General features: G+C 42.1%; 1 protein-coding gene across 2 annotated transcripts in view; it reads right to left on the bottom strand.

The window, feature by feature from the left end:
• The window catches only part of FNDC1 (fibronectin type III domain containing 1), a 63,320-nt gene that overhangs the window by 25,136 nt on the left and 23,158 nt on the right, over positions 1 to 15,026 (bottom strand). For both annotated transcript variants that reach the window (XM_053974206.1, XM_053974207.1), the window contains exons 2-10: positions 14,684 to 14,893; positions 14,201 to 14,299; positions 12,252 to 12,366; positions 10,940 to 11,127; positions 10,174 to 10,281; positions 7,797 to 7,985; positions 4,645 to 7,017; positions 2,758 to 2,879; positions 899 to 1,010 (exon numbers count right to left, since the gene is read on the bottom strand). In XM_053974206.1, coding sequence (XP_053830181.1) covers positions 899 to 1,010; positions 2,758 to 2,879; positions 4,645 to 7,017; positions 7,797 to 7,985; positions 10,174 to 10,281; positions 10,940 to 11,127; positions 12,252 to 12,366; positions 14,201 to 14,299; positions 14,684 to 14,893 — 3,516 coding nt within the window. The remainder of the gene's footprint in view (positions 1 to 898; positions 1,011 to 2,757; positions 2,880 to 4,644; positions 7,018 to 7,796; positions 7,986 to 10,173; positions 10,282 to 10,939; positions 11,128 to 12,251; positions 12,367 to 14,200; positions 14,300 to 14,683; positions 14,894 to 15,026) is intronic.

Here is a 15,026-nt window from a genome sequence, read left to right as displayed (position 1 = left end):
AGGACTGAATAGAGTGAATATAGCCTTCTGTAAGTAAACTGACAGAGAGGAGGTTGTTACTTAGGAAAGAGCCATGGCTAAGGAAGCTGGAAAATGGTTCAGAAGAACCTCAGAGAAACCACAGTGGTGTTCACATTTTTCAGCTGTTTGATAAACACTCCAGGGAGGTTTCACTTCAGAATCACAATATGCAGACAACGACGGCATTTCTTCTAAGTCACTCTCAGAACTGTTGATGAAACATATGATGAATCCATATTCTGCTCCTTAATGTCAAGGAAGGAAGATCTGGGATGAGCTGGCAAGATGCTGTCACTGCAGATAAACTTTTGTGCCGAATTCTGGGTCCCATATTAATCCCGTATAAATATTCATGGTAGCCAGGTTAACAATAGGCACTGAATTTGTATTCAAGAGATCTGTACAGATGGACTGACATGCAAACAGCAGTGTCTTCAGAGAACACAAATGGGGTTTCTTACTATTTGTGTTCAGTTTTAGAAGAAAAAAAATGAAATAAACACATCCATATGGCTGGTACAGTACTAGCAGTGGGGAATAATTATTTCTATGTATTCAAAGATATAAACAATCACCGATCTTTATTCTACTCATCAGTCCTTATTCTGGCTCAGTTCTCCAGTCTTTCTAATTCTGATACAAGTGAGATGGACCTAAGTGATTCTTGCTGCCTCGTACTCTGGAGTCTCACAGGGTGACTCAAAGCCTCCTCAGGTCCTGCAATGTGCTGACTGTCTGGTGGAGACTTGAGGACAAGCAACTCCAAATGGCTTGCATGGGACCTGGGGATGCCTGAAGCATTCAACAGCTCAAACATTTGTACCATGTGTACAAAAACTATAGAGCATCTTTCTGTAAGAAGGAAGTTGTAACTTACCAACAATTGTACGTCCATCCCCTCCTAATTTCACTCGGAGAGGGTTGCCTTGGGAGTCTTGGAGGTATTTGCCTTCAGCATTTAACACTAGCCCTCGGTCAAGATCTACAATCTAAAAGCAATAGATGGACTCAAGTTTAGCTAACCCAAGAGGAGGTGAAATCAAATTTCACAGCAACAGAAATCCTGGGGAAATTCAGACACTAAGTGTGATGCTCAGGAATAGCTACAACACACTTGAACTTTTAAAACTAAGTGTATAGTAATCACTGAAATATCATTGCTGAAGAAAGCAGATTCCCAGGAACTGGGGTCCAGAGCTGCACAGCCATATTCATATCACCTACTGTAGCTCTGAGTGCAAATGAGCAAATCCCTTGATTTTCTTGGGCTGCACAAGTCCTAAGATAAATTCCTGTAATACTGATTTCAGTATGACACTGAGCCATTTTGAAGATGGGATTTAGAATTATGCCTAACTAAAAAAAAAAAAATAAAAATATTAGACTACTTACTTTATATAGAAACAGCAATGAAAACAAAGTAGCTAAGATTTTAATTGGGGTAGGAGACTGAAGAAAAGCCTCTGTCTCATAAAGCAAATATGTCTGAGAGCTTGGACGGAATTCCAGAGCTAATTGCACTTAAAATTCAATCCTTTTTGCTATTTCAACCCAAAATAGCTGAACTGTATGCTGTTTTAACCTGAGGTAACAGACACTGAGCCACAGAACACAAAAATGCAAAAGGTGTTAAGTACTGTACGGAAACTGGGAAGGAGACAAAGCAGCAATTGGCAAGACAGACTTACATCTGGGGCTGAGGAAAAGACTGCAGAAGGAAGGACAGCAGATGATGAAATCAGTCTCTGAAGCTCCAGGCCCCATATTTGGCAAAGATCCTCTTGCTTTGCAAGGTGTTCATCCTGCTAGCAGCAATGCCTTCCCCCCAAGAGACAGAGAAATGCCCCATGGCATTCCAAGGACCTTCCTAACCAACTTTCTGGAGCCCATTTGAAGGACTTTGGACGTGCTTCTCAAAATGCCTCCCTTGAATGTGACACTTTTTAATGTTCCTCTAATGAAAATGGTAAGATTGAAGTGGCCATAAAATAAATTACTTTATGTGTCATGCCATGTGCAAGCAGTTCTGCTGATACCAGGGAGGCTGATCACAGACTCCTACTGCTCAGCACTTGAGAAAATATGCAAGAAGCACCAGTTCCTTCCCCTGCTTTCCTTAGTTAAAAACTCATTGTAAAGGATGTTAAAAGACAAGGTGTGGGCATGTATGCAGCTTGTGGGGCTTTCCTATCAATGGCATCTGATCTCTTCTGCATATACCTCTGCAAACATGGGGAAACAAAAATCTACATAAGTGAATTTAAAACATCGTGATAGTTCTGGAGGCACTTTTTATTTCAGAAGTCTTGCTCAGGAGCTTCTACCTGGAGTGAGAGTGTGGGAGAAGCATTGCTGAACACATCTTTCATAGCAGCTATTCCAGGCAGTCTCCACTCACACTGCACAGCAGACAAGAGCCTGCTGTGTCAAGAGTCCCTGAGTCACTGGGGAGCACAAATCTCACTGATTTGATAAAGAAAATAGTTGTCTCCATTTTATAGGAGTAATGTTATAGTTTAAAATTCAACCCATCGGGCTTAAATTTAAAATGTTAAAATAACAAAACCCAGAATTTGTCATCAGATTTCAGTGGAACAGTGGAAACTAAACCACTAAGTATAGATTCACTTTAAAGCTGCATTGACTGAGGACACTGCTTGCCTGTCTTTTCTTAATGAAAATACAAGTAAAATAGAAGGCCAAAACATCTTGAATTTAGAGAGAAGGTCACCCTACCCACTTTGCTCCTTGAGGACCATTGATTACTTTCTGTCCACTTGGTTTTCCATTATTACCAGGGATTACTTTTCCATTTCCATTTCCATTTTTCGTTGTAAGATTTGGTCTGCCATTATAACCTGAAACAGGGAAGAAAACACACTATTCTGAAGAAAGCTGTGCAACCTATAAGCCATATTTTAAATTGCAAGTAAATGCATTTTCTGGCTTATCTGAATATAAACAAGAACATAAAGAGGCCTCACCACACTCCACAAACCAGGCACTCCACTTCTTGAAGCAACTGTAGTGACACTGTCAGATTTTTGCAGCTGACACAAGAATCTGAAATTGTTTTTTCTGAAGAGGTTAAACACTCATTGTTCATCTCTATCATGTTTATTTGGTCTCTCTATTCCCTCTTTTTTTTTTTTTTTTTCTTTTAGGAAAGTAGGGCAACATTTCATGGCACAACAGTCATTAAAATGTTTGTGATCTTTGTAAGTGATCTTTCAGAAGTGGGATGAAGGAAGAAACCATTATTAAACACAACCACTTGTTCAATCCTATCCTTATACAAAGCTGTAGTGGCAAACTGAAAGGAGAGGGCATAGGAATTATCCCTACACCTATATTTTTAACCTGGAAAATGAAGGAATCTCCTTCTCTACCTGAAAAACCACTGCTAAACAGAAGTACACTCATGTCAAAAGTGGAGAAGCAGTGGTACTGAGCTGTAGGCCCCCCAGCTCTGAAAGGGCAGCAACTTTCACATCTTATCTCAGAGACTTGCCTCCAGAAAAATATAATGGGAAAAATATATAGACTGGGGAAAAAATTAACTAAACACTTGTTGGTTATAACTTCACAATTGCATTGCTAGTAGTAACCTTAGATAACCTCCATACAGAAATCTGTTATTTTTTTCATGCCATACATCTCATTCCCCATGGTATTATTCAAGGTCTACTCCCATCTTAAAGCTCTTTAAGCTGATGAATCTCTACACAACACTGAGTCTGACTGAAGCATATCAAGCTGCACAGTCCTCATTGTATAACAGGGAGGCCACTTTGAACCAAACATGACTACCTACAGATAACACAGAAGGTATTTACTAAAACACTCAGGTCACTAAATACTATTTTGGATGCCCATGCACTGGAGGGAGAAAAGGTATTTCTACTTAGCAAAGTCACCAAGGCTATCAGGGATTTTCCACAGCTGACATGAGGAATAAATAACTTGATGTGTAGTGGACCCTCTATTCTCCTACCCAGGTCCACAGATATTCCATCAGAAAGCAAGTCTCTAACTTTTGGGGTAAATCACAGCCATAAAGGTATTATTAGATGGCTTGGCTGTGATGGGCACAGTCCTCAACAGGTATGGGTAACCCTGAGCTGTCACTTAGAAAAAAGGGAAAAGTGGCTTAAAAATTCATCAAAGAACACATGGAATGCCAGGGCTCCATGAGGAAACACGTCATTGTCTCGGCGTGAGCAACATGGTACTATGGAACCTACAAAGGTCTTTTAGCAATCCATGATGAAGAGCTATGTACCTGAAAGGCTGGCATATTCTGAGTACAAATGGGCTTTCAATGAGCATTTGGTGAAGTCATTGCTCAATAAGGAACTTCTCCAATTTAGCACCTAACTCTGTCACCCTCTTTGTGGATCACAGGATCCTGTGCAGATCAGACCACAGGAGAAAGGGTCTGGGGCACCACATTACACCAAACAGGCAATGTCCTCAAGAACTGGGCTTCCCAGCAACCACCAAAATAAAAAGCATCACATTGTACTAAATAACTGAACCTGTATCCTGCTGGAGGACTTTTTATCTAACTGCTGGTCTTAGGAAAACACAATTAGTGACATTAGTACAACAAAGGCAGGATACCTGGTCTATAAGGAGGTCTAACAAACTGGCGCTGAGAAGGGCTCCCTAGCCTGGAGTTCATTAGTCGCTGACGAGGAGATGAAGTGGAAGAAACTGCTGGAGAAATGGTGTGTGTGGTGGTAGATGTAGAAGAACGTGGCCAGACAAAGGTTGGTTTAGATGGGGTATGTTTGTTAGAGGACTGAGTAATCTGTGATGCTATGGCAGAGCTCCTTGGTGATTCAGGAGAAGACATTTTTAATATTGAAGGTTTTTCCATCTCTTCTTCAGAACTTACTTTGTGAGGTAGAAGAGTGTCCATAGATTTTCTTTTATTGCTAGCAGTGTCTTCATATATGTTTTTGTTACCTCTAGAAACAGAAGGGGACCGTTTTGCTGCCAAAGATGTGGGTTTCTCTTCCATTTCTTTCTGGTCATATTCACTGTAATAATCATCCTCTTCATTAGAAACTGACTGATGAGATTTAGATGAAGAAGGGGAAGGAACTTTTTGAGGATGTTCAGTGTTAGACATTTTTGAGGGCAACAGGCCCTTTTTTTTCTCTGTTTGGGATGCTGTTCTTGTAGCAACTCCTGAGCGAGTAGGTAATGAAGGACGAGTTTGTCTCGAAGTGGGTGACAACCTTTGATTATACTGGTTGTCTTTTGCTGTATCACTGGCAGAACTGGAGTCTGGCTGAGTGTGTTTTGGTTTGTAGGAAGGTACCTGAGAACCTGGCTGCTGTTGCTTTGATTGAGATGAACTTGAGCTTCCCTGAGAGAAAGAAGCAGATAATCCCCTAGAAGAGGACACCTCTTTAAGAAACACAGAGTGCCTGCTTGCTCTGTCACTGCCCTCTGTTTCATCCTCATCATCATCTTCCTGCAACTCTTCATTACTTTGGGATGAGACGGCGCGGTGAGATGGGAGGCGCCGGCCCCTTGAATGGAGTATGGAAGGACTGGTTTGTGCCCTCTGTGGAGGCTCTGAGTGGGAGGTCTTCTCCACTGGAAGACGAGAAGAGAGTGTCTTTCTAGGCAAAGACTCGCTTGGTTTTGATCGAGCAAGTGTTTCTTTTACCTCTCGATTGCCCTGCTCTTCAGGTTTGGATTTGGAAAGAGAAGATTGTAAAAGAGAATGCTTTTCTGGAGCAGCTGTTTGACTTTGTTGTTCTTCTGAGTCAGAGTGGGGTGATTTTTCACCATGTGTCTTTCTGGAGCGAGAATCAGAATCGATCTGAAGATTTCTTCTCTTTGAGTAGATTGCTGAGGAAGACTGCCTGGAAGAAGGCAAAGTAGGAAATAAGGGGTTTTCATCTTGTGAGTCCTCCTTATAATTCTTATCAACATCCTTTCCCTTGGATTTGGCACTGGTGGAGGAGCGAGAGTGAGGTGAAGTGTAACCAGGAGCAGCAGACCTTGATGAGACTGCCGCTGCAGCTGATTTTGAATCCTTCCATGTGCGGGAACTGGAGCCTGAGGACAACCTTGTTTGCTGTGATCTAGAGCTTGGCTGTCCTGCTCTGTCCTCTGCTTCTTCACTGTCAAAGTCATTGTGGCTATTATGAGTGTGGGAATCTGCTGATTTGGAAGCAGGTTGATGTGAATGCCCCAGAGAGCCAGACCTACTGCGATGGCCTAAGACACCCTCATGAGAGAGAGCAGACTGCCGATTTGATGGCAAGGCCTGGTGACCAGGCTCTGAAGCTTTAGAAGACACTTTCACCAGCATGGGGTCAGGCTTCCCTTCCACATTACTCGCAAGACCATTACTTTTGGCGGGCAGAGGATGGGAAGAGGTCTTAGAAGGCACATTGTTGTTGCTTTGCCTCAATTGCTTTGTTTCATTATCTGTGTATCTGGGAACAGACGAGGCAGAAGGATGTTGTGCTGATGACGGTAACAGTGCTGGTGGCTCACGTTTCTCTGTGTTCATCTGGCTTGACACCTCAGATGTGTGGGTTCGAACAGACATCCTCCCTGAGGCAAGGACAGGGTGGATTGGCCGACTAGGGGACAGGGGTTTAACATTCCTCCTCTGGTCTTGGGCTTTTGGTGGTGACGTTGTAGCTTCCTGGGAAGAACTGAGATCATCTGTTACCTCAGTGGATTGGAGGTCAGGTTCCAGCTCTCCTGTCTTTCTAGAAGGTAACTGAGATTTACTTAGGACCCCTCGAGTCAGGATTTTGTTCTTATATTCAGAAAGAAGACTCTTTTTATCACTAACACTAGGTGAATGAACAGACAGCTGCTTAGAAGAAGGAACAGACAGCTGGGCTTTTGAAGAAACAGAAGGACTTTGAGAAGAAGATGAGCCAGCATTCCCAGTCTTTTTAGCCTCTGAATTATCTTGAATATTTGTCTTTGGCTGACCAACTGAATCCTCATGAGCAGCTAGGGGCAAAAAGAAAAGTGTTTATTCACAACAATAGAAGATTCACAAAAACTGACCAAAAGCAGAAAACACTCAGGTAGCAAGAACAAAACTTATGAGAATATAAGACAATAACTATTTCTGTATTAACCAGGCTGTGGAGTCCAGCCAAGATAAATTTTGGGTTGTAGGAAGGCACCTATGTGGAATTACTGTAGCTTGGGTAAAACTTAGACCAATTAAAATCAAATATCTTAAATCAGGGACTGCAACACCCTTTCAGGGGAACCAAATCTTCAGCAGAATTTAGTCATGTTGATGGCATCGTACTGCATTATCCCATGTAAGACTGTGGCCCACCTTTTTAGCTAACCCAACAAATATTCTGTCCCTACAACAGTAACTTTTTGGCAAGAGCCAAACACAAGGAGTAGTATCTGAGTAAGACATTAAGTGACTTTCAAGAGTGGGAGCTCTCAGGAACATAGCAGCCAAAAACCCAGAGCATTGCATTCTTTGACCTTTGGATAACAAGAGCACATAGTGTTATCATAGATTATGACATGCATTTATTTAAGAGGCTAAAATGTCCATAAAAATAACCTTTTGCATGCTGCAGAGTGACAAAGACTTATTTGGACAATATAATAATGAAAAGAGCAAGCAAAAACAATATCAAGGAAGTCAAATCCCACAGGTCAGACAGAGTGCAGAGGAGTTAAGTCAGTAAGAATTAATACAACTGGGACTAAGGAAAGAGTGGGTGAATTACAGCATTGGTTCGTGGCTTGATGCTCACCTACTGGGATGGCAACACTGAAGGCTTTTGACTGAGGACCCGGTCCCCTCCTGTTTGCTGCACGGATTTTGAAAATATAGCGCTCCCCAGCCTGCAGACCATCTATTATGGCTGATGTTGTAGCTCCAGAGTAGGTGATGGACTTTGCTCCAAATGGCTTGAGAGCCGGGGCGTATGAAAGAATGTATTCTGAAATGATTTGGCAGACGGTTGGAAGGAGGAAACTGAAAACAGTCCTGTTTCCAGCGGACAGACTGTATGGGTAGGATGAATTAGAACGTGCATTACTAAAATTAATACACTGGCAATGCACGCCGAGTCAACAGCTGGAGTATAAAGACATGAGAGAGAGATACACGTATATATGTAGGTTAAGTTGAATATTTGTTCTTATTCAGAAGAGATGCTTCTACCAGAAAATATCAGCACTGCAGATTTGCCAAATGGTAGCAACACCACATCTGTCCAACAAAATCTAAATACGACACACTGTGCTTAGCCAGAGCTAGGGTCAAACACCACAGCAGAGAGCGCAAAGCAAGGCCTGGTTGCCACTTTGAAACTCACCTTCAAGTTTTGAATTACTGTGATACCTGTGCTCTGTCTTAGCTTTCTGTATTGAGAGAAATTTCACCCCTATAGGAATTCTGGGCATGAAGAGGCATATTCCCATTATACTCCCAAGAAGTGCAGGTGAGATCTCAGGCATGTGCAAGGTCTGTTTTCTTTTCAAATCCTCTTTAACAGGCACAGGTATCAGACAAAACCAGGGTTTTGATAATAAATTTCACAGGCTGCCTGCTTTCTCTCTCTATACAAAAACCCACAATAATACCTGAGAAGCCACAGTGCCACAATGAGAAAATTCTAGAACATAATGGCATCTCTTTTTTTCTGAAAGTGAGCCTATATTCATTGTGTTAAGAAATAAGCCATGCACAGTTCATCAAAATCAAGGGAAAAAAATTATTGATATTTTATATGCAAATACATTTAATGCTCCACTGGAAAACAAATCAAGGTATCAGAAGGCATGAATCTTTTTCTTTGAATCCTTTTTCTTTGAATATTTTTCTTTTCCTTCTTTTTACACAGGAGTTGCTTTCATGGCAGAGACACTGGTGTAGCTTCTGATAACTCTCAAATGGCTACTGGAGAACATTTTTTCCTGTTATTTTAATATGTGGTATTAATACATAAAAGGACAGGGTTGAAAAACAAAAGGATCAAAAGACAAAAATTCCTGTTTACCACATGCTATCAAAATAACCATGAAATGTTAATTCAGTGATTTTATTTAGCCAGCAAAAATATCTTGTCATTTATTTAGCTTAAAAATAAGACCTCTCCTATCACACTTCATACTCAAGTAACAATATATTAGATGTGTATAAGCATTCAGCCCTTGAATATTAAGATATCTTTAAAATTATTGCCTTGGATGAATAATCTAAGAACAATGCAGACAAAACTGCACAAAGGGCTACAGATTGTTAAAAATTAGGAGCAGACCTGAAATATCACATAATGTCCCTGCATGACCCTTCTTACAGAAATAATGATTCTTGGACATAACTGCAGCTCCATTGAAGTAATCGGCAAGACTTCTACTGACTTCAAAAAAGGAAGGAATTCCACCACTGTCCTGAAGAACACATAAAGCAGGTCTTGCAGGCACGGTGTGCCTCCCTCCAGGCCAATGAATTTTCAAATCTTGAGATGCTGAAGCACTGATAAGGGACCTCCAAAAACTTGTGTAATTTGAGAACACAATCTTGGTAACCACTGAAGAACAGGAGGCTAAAAAAATCAGCCTCATTTTCAGAGGGAAACAGGAAAAAAATCCCAGAAAGAGCTTTTTCTTTTTCTTTAATTCTATGCAAAAACTTAGCCAACTGGCAAACTTTCTTTATGACTATGTGCAGTAACACTATAGTACACAAGATTTATGCATGAGATCTTCTGAAATCAGATTTGTGTTTGCTTCTTAAGCTGAGGATTTCCTTCCATGACAAACTAGAAATAAAACACAACATAAACCCACTCACTTTCTTGGCAACTACCCAACTTTTTCCTGTTCAACTAATTCTTTAAAATCCTTCTTGAGCCTCATTTTAACCTGCCTGTTAGTGGAAGAAGAGGTAAAATGTGCATGCATGATACCCCAGGAACCTCTGTGACATCCCAGGCAGACAGTGACAGTGGCTTCTCAGCGGCTCTGTGGAGACACTGGGCTGGAAACATGAAAATCTTGCTTGGGTTTAATCAAGTTAAAGAATCCTGGCACAGCCAAGGTTCCAGCTTACTGCAGGGCAGCAGTCTGCCTTTGAGATCAACAGCTCCTTGAGGGAGTTAGGAACCAACAGTGAAGACTCACCTTTGACTTTTCCTTCGCTCTCTGGAAGAGCATCCCAGGATGCTGCTACAGAGGTTGGTTTCCCCTTTAATGGCCAAACATCCAAATTTTCAGGTGCGCTGGCAGGAGCTGGGAAACAGCCATACACAGAAGAGGCAAGTAAGAATCAACACAGCATACACCTTTTGCTCCATAGTAGAGATTCCTATACAGCTACTTCAAAGATAAATATGAAGAGTATACTTGGTTCAGGTCCATGCTTGTCTGTGTAACATCTCTCTCTCAGACTGCCATAGTGAAAATTTATTCCATAATTTTAAGAACAGGAAGTCTGCACAAGACTGCTATTGTGGCTTAGCCAGAATGACATGGTAATTTCTTTGTTATGGACCACTTCCCTGTACCAAAGGGGCCTGACAGCTTCTCCATGGTGGAGGGAGGATTTAAATTTGCTGTCCACAAAGAGGAATGGAAGCCAGGTTGCTCTTCTCAAACAAAGAGGTACATCTAGCTACAGGGATCCAAGATGCTGAGCCATCCCACAAAAATACCTAAGCCACTTCCCCTTGTTCTCCTTGCTCCACAAGAGCAGCTGGGTATGCTCCCCTGGTGTGCTTCACTACCACAGGGCAGGAGCAGGCAGCAGCACAGAGGCCTTTCCCACACTCTCAACCCTCTGCTGCCCCAAGCAATCACTTGGTTCATTCTGGCTTTCCCTCATGTCAGCCCTATTCCACAGCTCAAACCCTATGACTTGTGTTACCCCAAGGACCCTTTGAGTGCATACCTGCCTCTGGGGTCCGCTGGTAAATAGACACGCTCCATTTGCCTTCCTTTTCTCCCTCCAAGATTTGGATGGCAAACTCGTACATAGTGTCTGGCACTAGGTTCTCCACCAGTGCCCGCCGGTTGGACACCTGCTTGTAATCCCACCTTGCCGATTCCCCCTTTTCCCGATAGCGAACATTATACTGCCTGGCACCAGAAACACAGGAAAATAAAAGTTAGCATGTGCAAGTCTAGCATTAGCAGAACCAGAGTGGGACAGGGATGCTTTGCCCTCAAGTAGCTTGCTGGGGCTTAAGGAGGAACCTACCAAAGTGCAAACAACAAAGTACTAACAACAAAACCCAGCGTATTTTTTCCTTCCTCTAATGGAGTGTGATTACTTTTACCCCAAAGGATGGACTCTCCAAGATGGCTCTTTCAAGACTCTTACTCAAAACACCCTCTTCCCTGGGGGGAAGCTGCAGGATTTCCTGAACTGGGCCAGGCATCCTGGGGGGGTCCACACCACTATCTCACTGCCCCATGGCCATGAGCATGGCTGGATTGCTGGTAGACCCTTGTTCCCAGAGCAGCACCAGTGGCTCAGTTCCCACCTGTTTGCTTAGATAACTGCTTCCACAGAGAAATAGAGAACATCTAAAATTACTAGTTTTCCTGCTGTGACTCTCAGGGCATTTCAGCACCAGTTTCCACAGCTCTTCAGTGTTCCCAGGCTGAGCAACACAATCCAATGCTTTCAGATCTTGGCAGTTTCCAGCTCATTTCCTTGTTTGTTTTGGTCTCCAACTGCTGCAGCATGCTGCCACAAGCCAAGCTCTCATTCACAGGAACCCCAGCCTGCTCAGACTCAGCTGCATGAGGTTTCTGGAGGGTCAGAGGATGCAGGGTGCAATGATGGGTGTTTTTCTCACTGCAGTGATGTGTCTTTCCCACTCCACCCACAGCAGGGTCATCTTGAAGCTGTAGTCTGTTTTGATAACTCAACTCAACACCTCACCTCTGTGGGCTGTGCCTTGCCCCCACTCCGTCTTTGCCCATGCATCTTTGGGGATTTGCTGACTGTGGTGATATACCAACACTGGAACAGCCAAATACCGGAGCTAGTGCTGGCAACATTTCAGAAGGGATGTAAACCCCTGTGTGAGTGAGTACAACACTCACACAGATCTCTAAATGCTAACAAGCAGGGCGCTAGGAGGCAAGCTGAATTATTCTCATAACCAACAGCAATTAAATGAATGCAAAAGTATTCAGTAGAGCATTGGCAGCAGTTCCCCTTCAGTACCATTTAAAAACCCAGGGCTAAGTACCTATTTGCTGCAACCTTCCGCTTTTCATACAGTGGGTCTGTCCAAGTAACAAGCACAGACTGAGAGGACATAACTCGAACTGTTACATCTTGTGCCACCTCCACCTCTTCCTCCTCTGAAATGGCAAAACAGAACAGCATATCCTTAACAACATTGGAGTTCTCGTAAAAAACAGCAAATGTCTTCAACTGACACTATAATATTCGCACAGCACAGTTGATTTAGAAATACAGGTGGGAGTGGAAGACTAATTACTTTGGTTACTGATGGTATTTCATGGAAAGATAACTTCTTTTGTTAGCTGTGTGCCTGCAAGACCACAGTATTAATACATTCTACAGTCCTTCAATATTCTACTCGTCCCCAAACTGTTACTCACAGCAAATGTTTTATTAACATACTGATATTCACCATCTCTGGCAAATGCACTGCTAGAGGTACCTGGAGAGCAGAAATTTTGTCTTAAAGAAAATTCTGAGATTTTAAAATCGGGTTTCATTTTGAAGGGCAATAAAACCTTCTTCAAAATGTTTTTCACAAGGGAGAATTAGTGTATATTTTATGGTTTTGAGTGCTTCAAACAGGTTGTTTGAATTCAGCTTTAATTTTTTATGGTATACAAGAAAAAATGAAAAATATCATTGAAGTGGGCTGTTTTGACATATCAGAGTGCTTTTTGAAAATAATTTACAAAATTTTAAGATTAAGTGAAACTAATTTGATATTCTGTGATTTTTCATTTTGATGAGTTTTCCTTTTCTATCTGTCCATCAGAGTTGTTTTAGCCTAGTCTATCTACTGGCCAATGAGAGACTTATTACTTTTCCTTATTAGTGTAATGGCAACTATTTCCAAATCTCCCAAAGGCACAGAACGTACAAGGCATGACCTTCCAGACAGAGTTTTATAGACAAGTAACACTGGAAAAAATATAGATGTCTCAGGAAAGGAAAGGAGCCAGTAAACTCTGGAGGATGATCTCATTCTCTAGGGATCTTACTCATATATGACTGAAATTCAGGGAGAAATTGCCCTTCTTCTGCTGAAGAGAAGGGCATTAGCCCAAAATCCAGCACTGTCAGCACAAATGGCAGGCAGCAAGGAGGCACATTTCCCCTTTTCCAAACAGGTTTTTAACGCAGAGCATTTTCAGACAGTTCCAGGTTTTCCAAGCCAAACAGCTACTATGCAAAAATGGCCAAGAGGATCCATCTGCTACCCACAAGTAGCATAGGGGGCCTATTTACAAAGTTTTGCAAAGAGAGCACCTGAAGAAAGAAAGTGAGCACAATAAAGAGATGAGCATCACATCTCCAGAAAACGTGTGAGATGGGATTTGAATACAGTTCAACCACAATTCTCAGTTCCTGCATAGGTGTTTATCACCATCAAAATCTCTTAAACACTTTGCCATTCCCATGCCATTCACACCACAGTGTGAGGGGGTGAAAAAGCACACCGGCATGGAGATGACTCAGAATCTCAGTCATCCTTTTTAATCGTGGCAGCAGCATGCAATGACTTCTTTCCAGTGAAAGTGAAAACTTTACCAGGTTGACACTTCTGGTAATCTACCCTTCAGAAAAGGGGTTATAGATCTGAGAAGAAGAAGGCATATCATTTTGGGGGGCCTGGCTTTGATTTAATCAAGTCTTTTCATGCAGTTACTGCAATGCATAATATTTGTCAGTAGATAGAGAGGAGAAGACTAAAGAAAAAAAAAAAAAAACCACACAGGACCTCAGAAACTCAACCAACCATGTTACAAAGTTGTATTATTTTATTAATCCTGCTTGAATTAGAGAATTAGAGACATCCATCAAGCTCTTTACCCAAAATAGAAAAACCTAGTAGCTCCAGTGCCAAGACTTCCAGTGTAAAAATCACAAAGCTATCTCTTTGCATCCAATTGTCTCCACTCATTGACAGTAGATGTGAAAGAAACATACCTGTGACTTTTCTTTTAGTTAAAGATGACCTATAGACAGGTTGGTTCCGTCCTTGTGAGCTCCTTGATGGCAGCGAAACCACATGAACTGATTCAGAGGCTGTGCAGGCAGGGAAAAAGCAGAAAGTTTCCTGTAACCTTTTTCATTTAAAAGAAAGGATGGATTTCAGAGTGGTCCCACTACATGTAAGCAGAATCTGAGCTATGGCTCTTCACCCTTTCCTTCTGCTATTAGTATGACAAACTTGCACATGGTGTCTCTTTAATTTAGCATCAAGTTCTCCTACAATTTCTACCCTATTCTCTACATAATACCCTCCCTCTGCTAAGATACAGAACACAATTATAACAAGTGTTTTCATTTTTAGGAAGAAGGGTTTTTGATACCTAGGACAGCATGTGGTGTGCGCTCAGCAGCAGGGGACTACAGAAGTGTGCTAGCTAAGCCATCTAGGAATTTAGAAATCAGGGAAATTTGACTCACCTAGTTTTCTTGCTTCCTGGTTTTGTCGCTCTTGTGGCATCGGAGCATAGCTCATCCTTCGGTTGCTCTCTCCGTATCCACGGGGATAGCCTTGGGATCTGCTGTGTGGACCCCTGAAGCCTGCTCCATAAGGTGGTTTCCACCGAAAAGGTAACTTGCCATCTGGAGACTGGGCTCGCACTCTCAGAGGTCTGCTTGGCATGCCTTTCTCTTCACAAAACAAGAAAACACACACACAAACCCCATGATAGTTACTATGGAGCACATTATATCAGCAGTCCACATATATCTGTTGGAAGCACATCTATTAAGATCAGAATAAAGGGCATAATTTTACGGCTTT

The sequence above is a fragment of the Vidua macroura genome, chromosome 3 (assembly GCF_024509145.1).
Source record: "Vidua macroura isolate BioBank_ID:100142 chromosome 3, ASM2450914v1, whole genome shotgun sequence".
NCBI lineage: Eukaryota > Metazoa > Chordata > Aves > Passeriformes > Viduidae > Vidua > Vidua macroura.
Note: the sequence above shows the minus strand (reverse complement) of the source record. Positions and strands in the feature narration are given on the sequence as shown.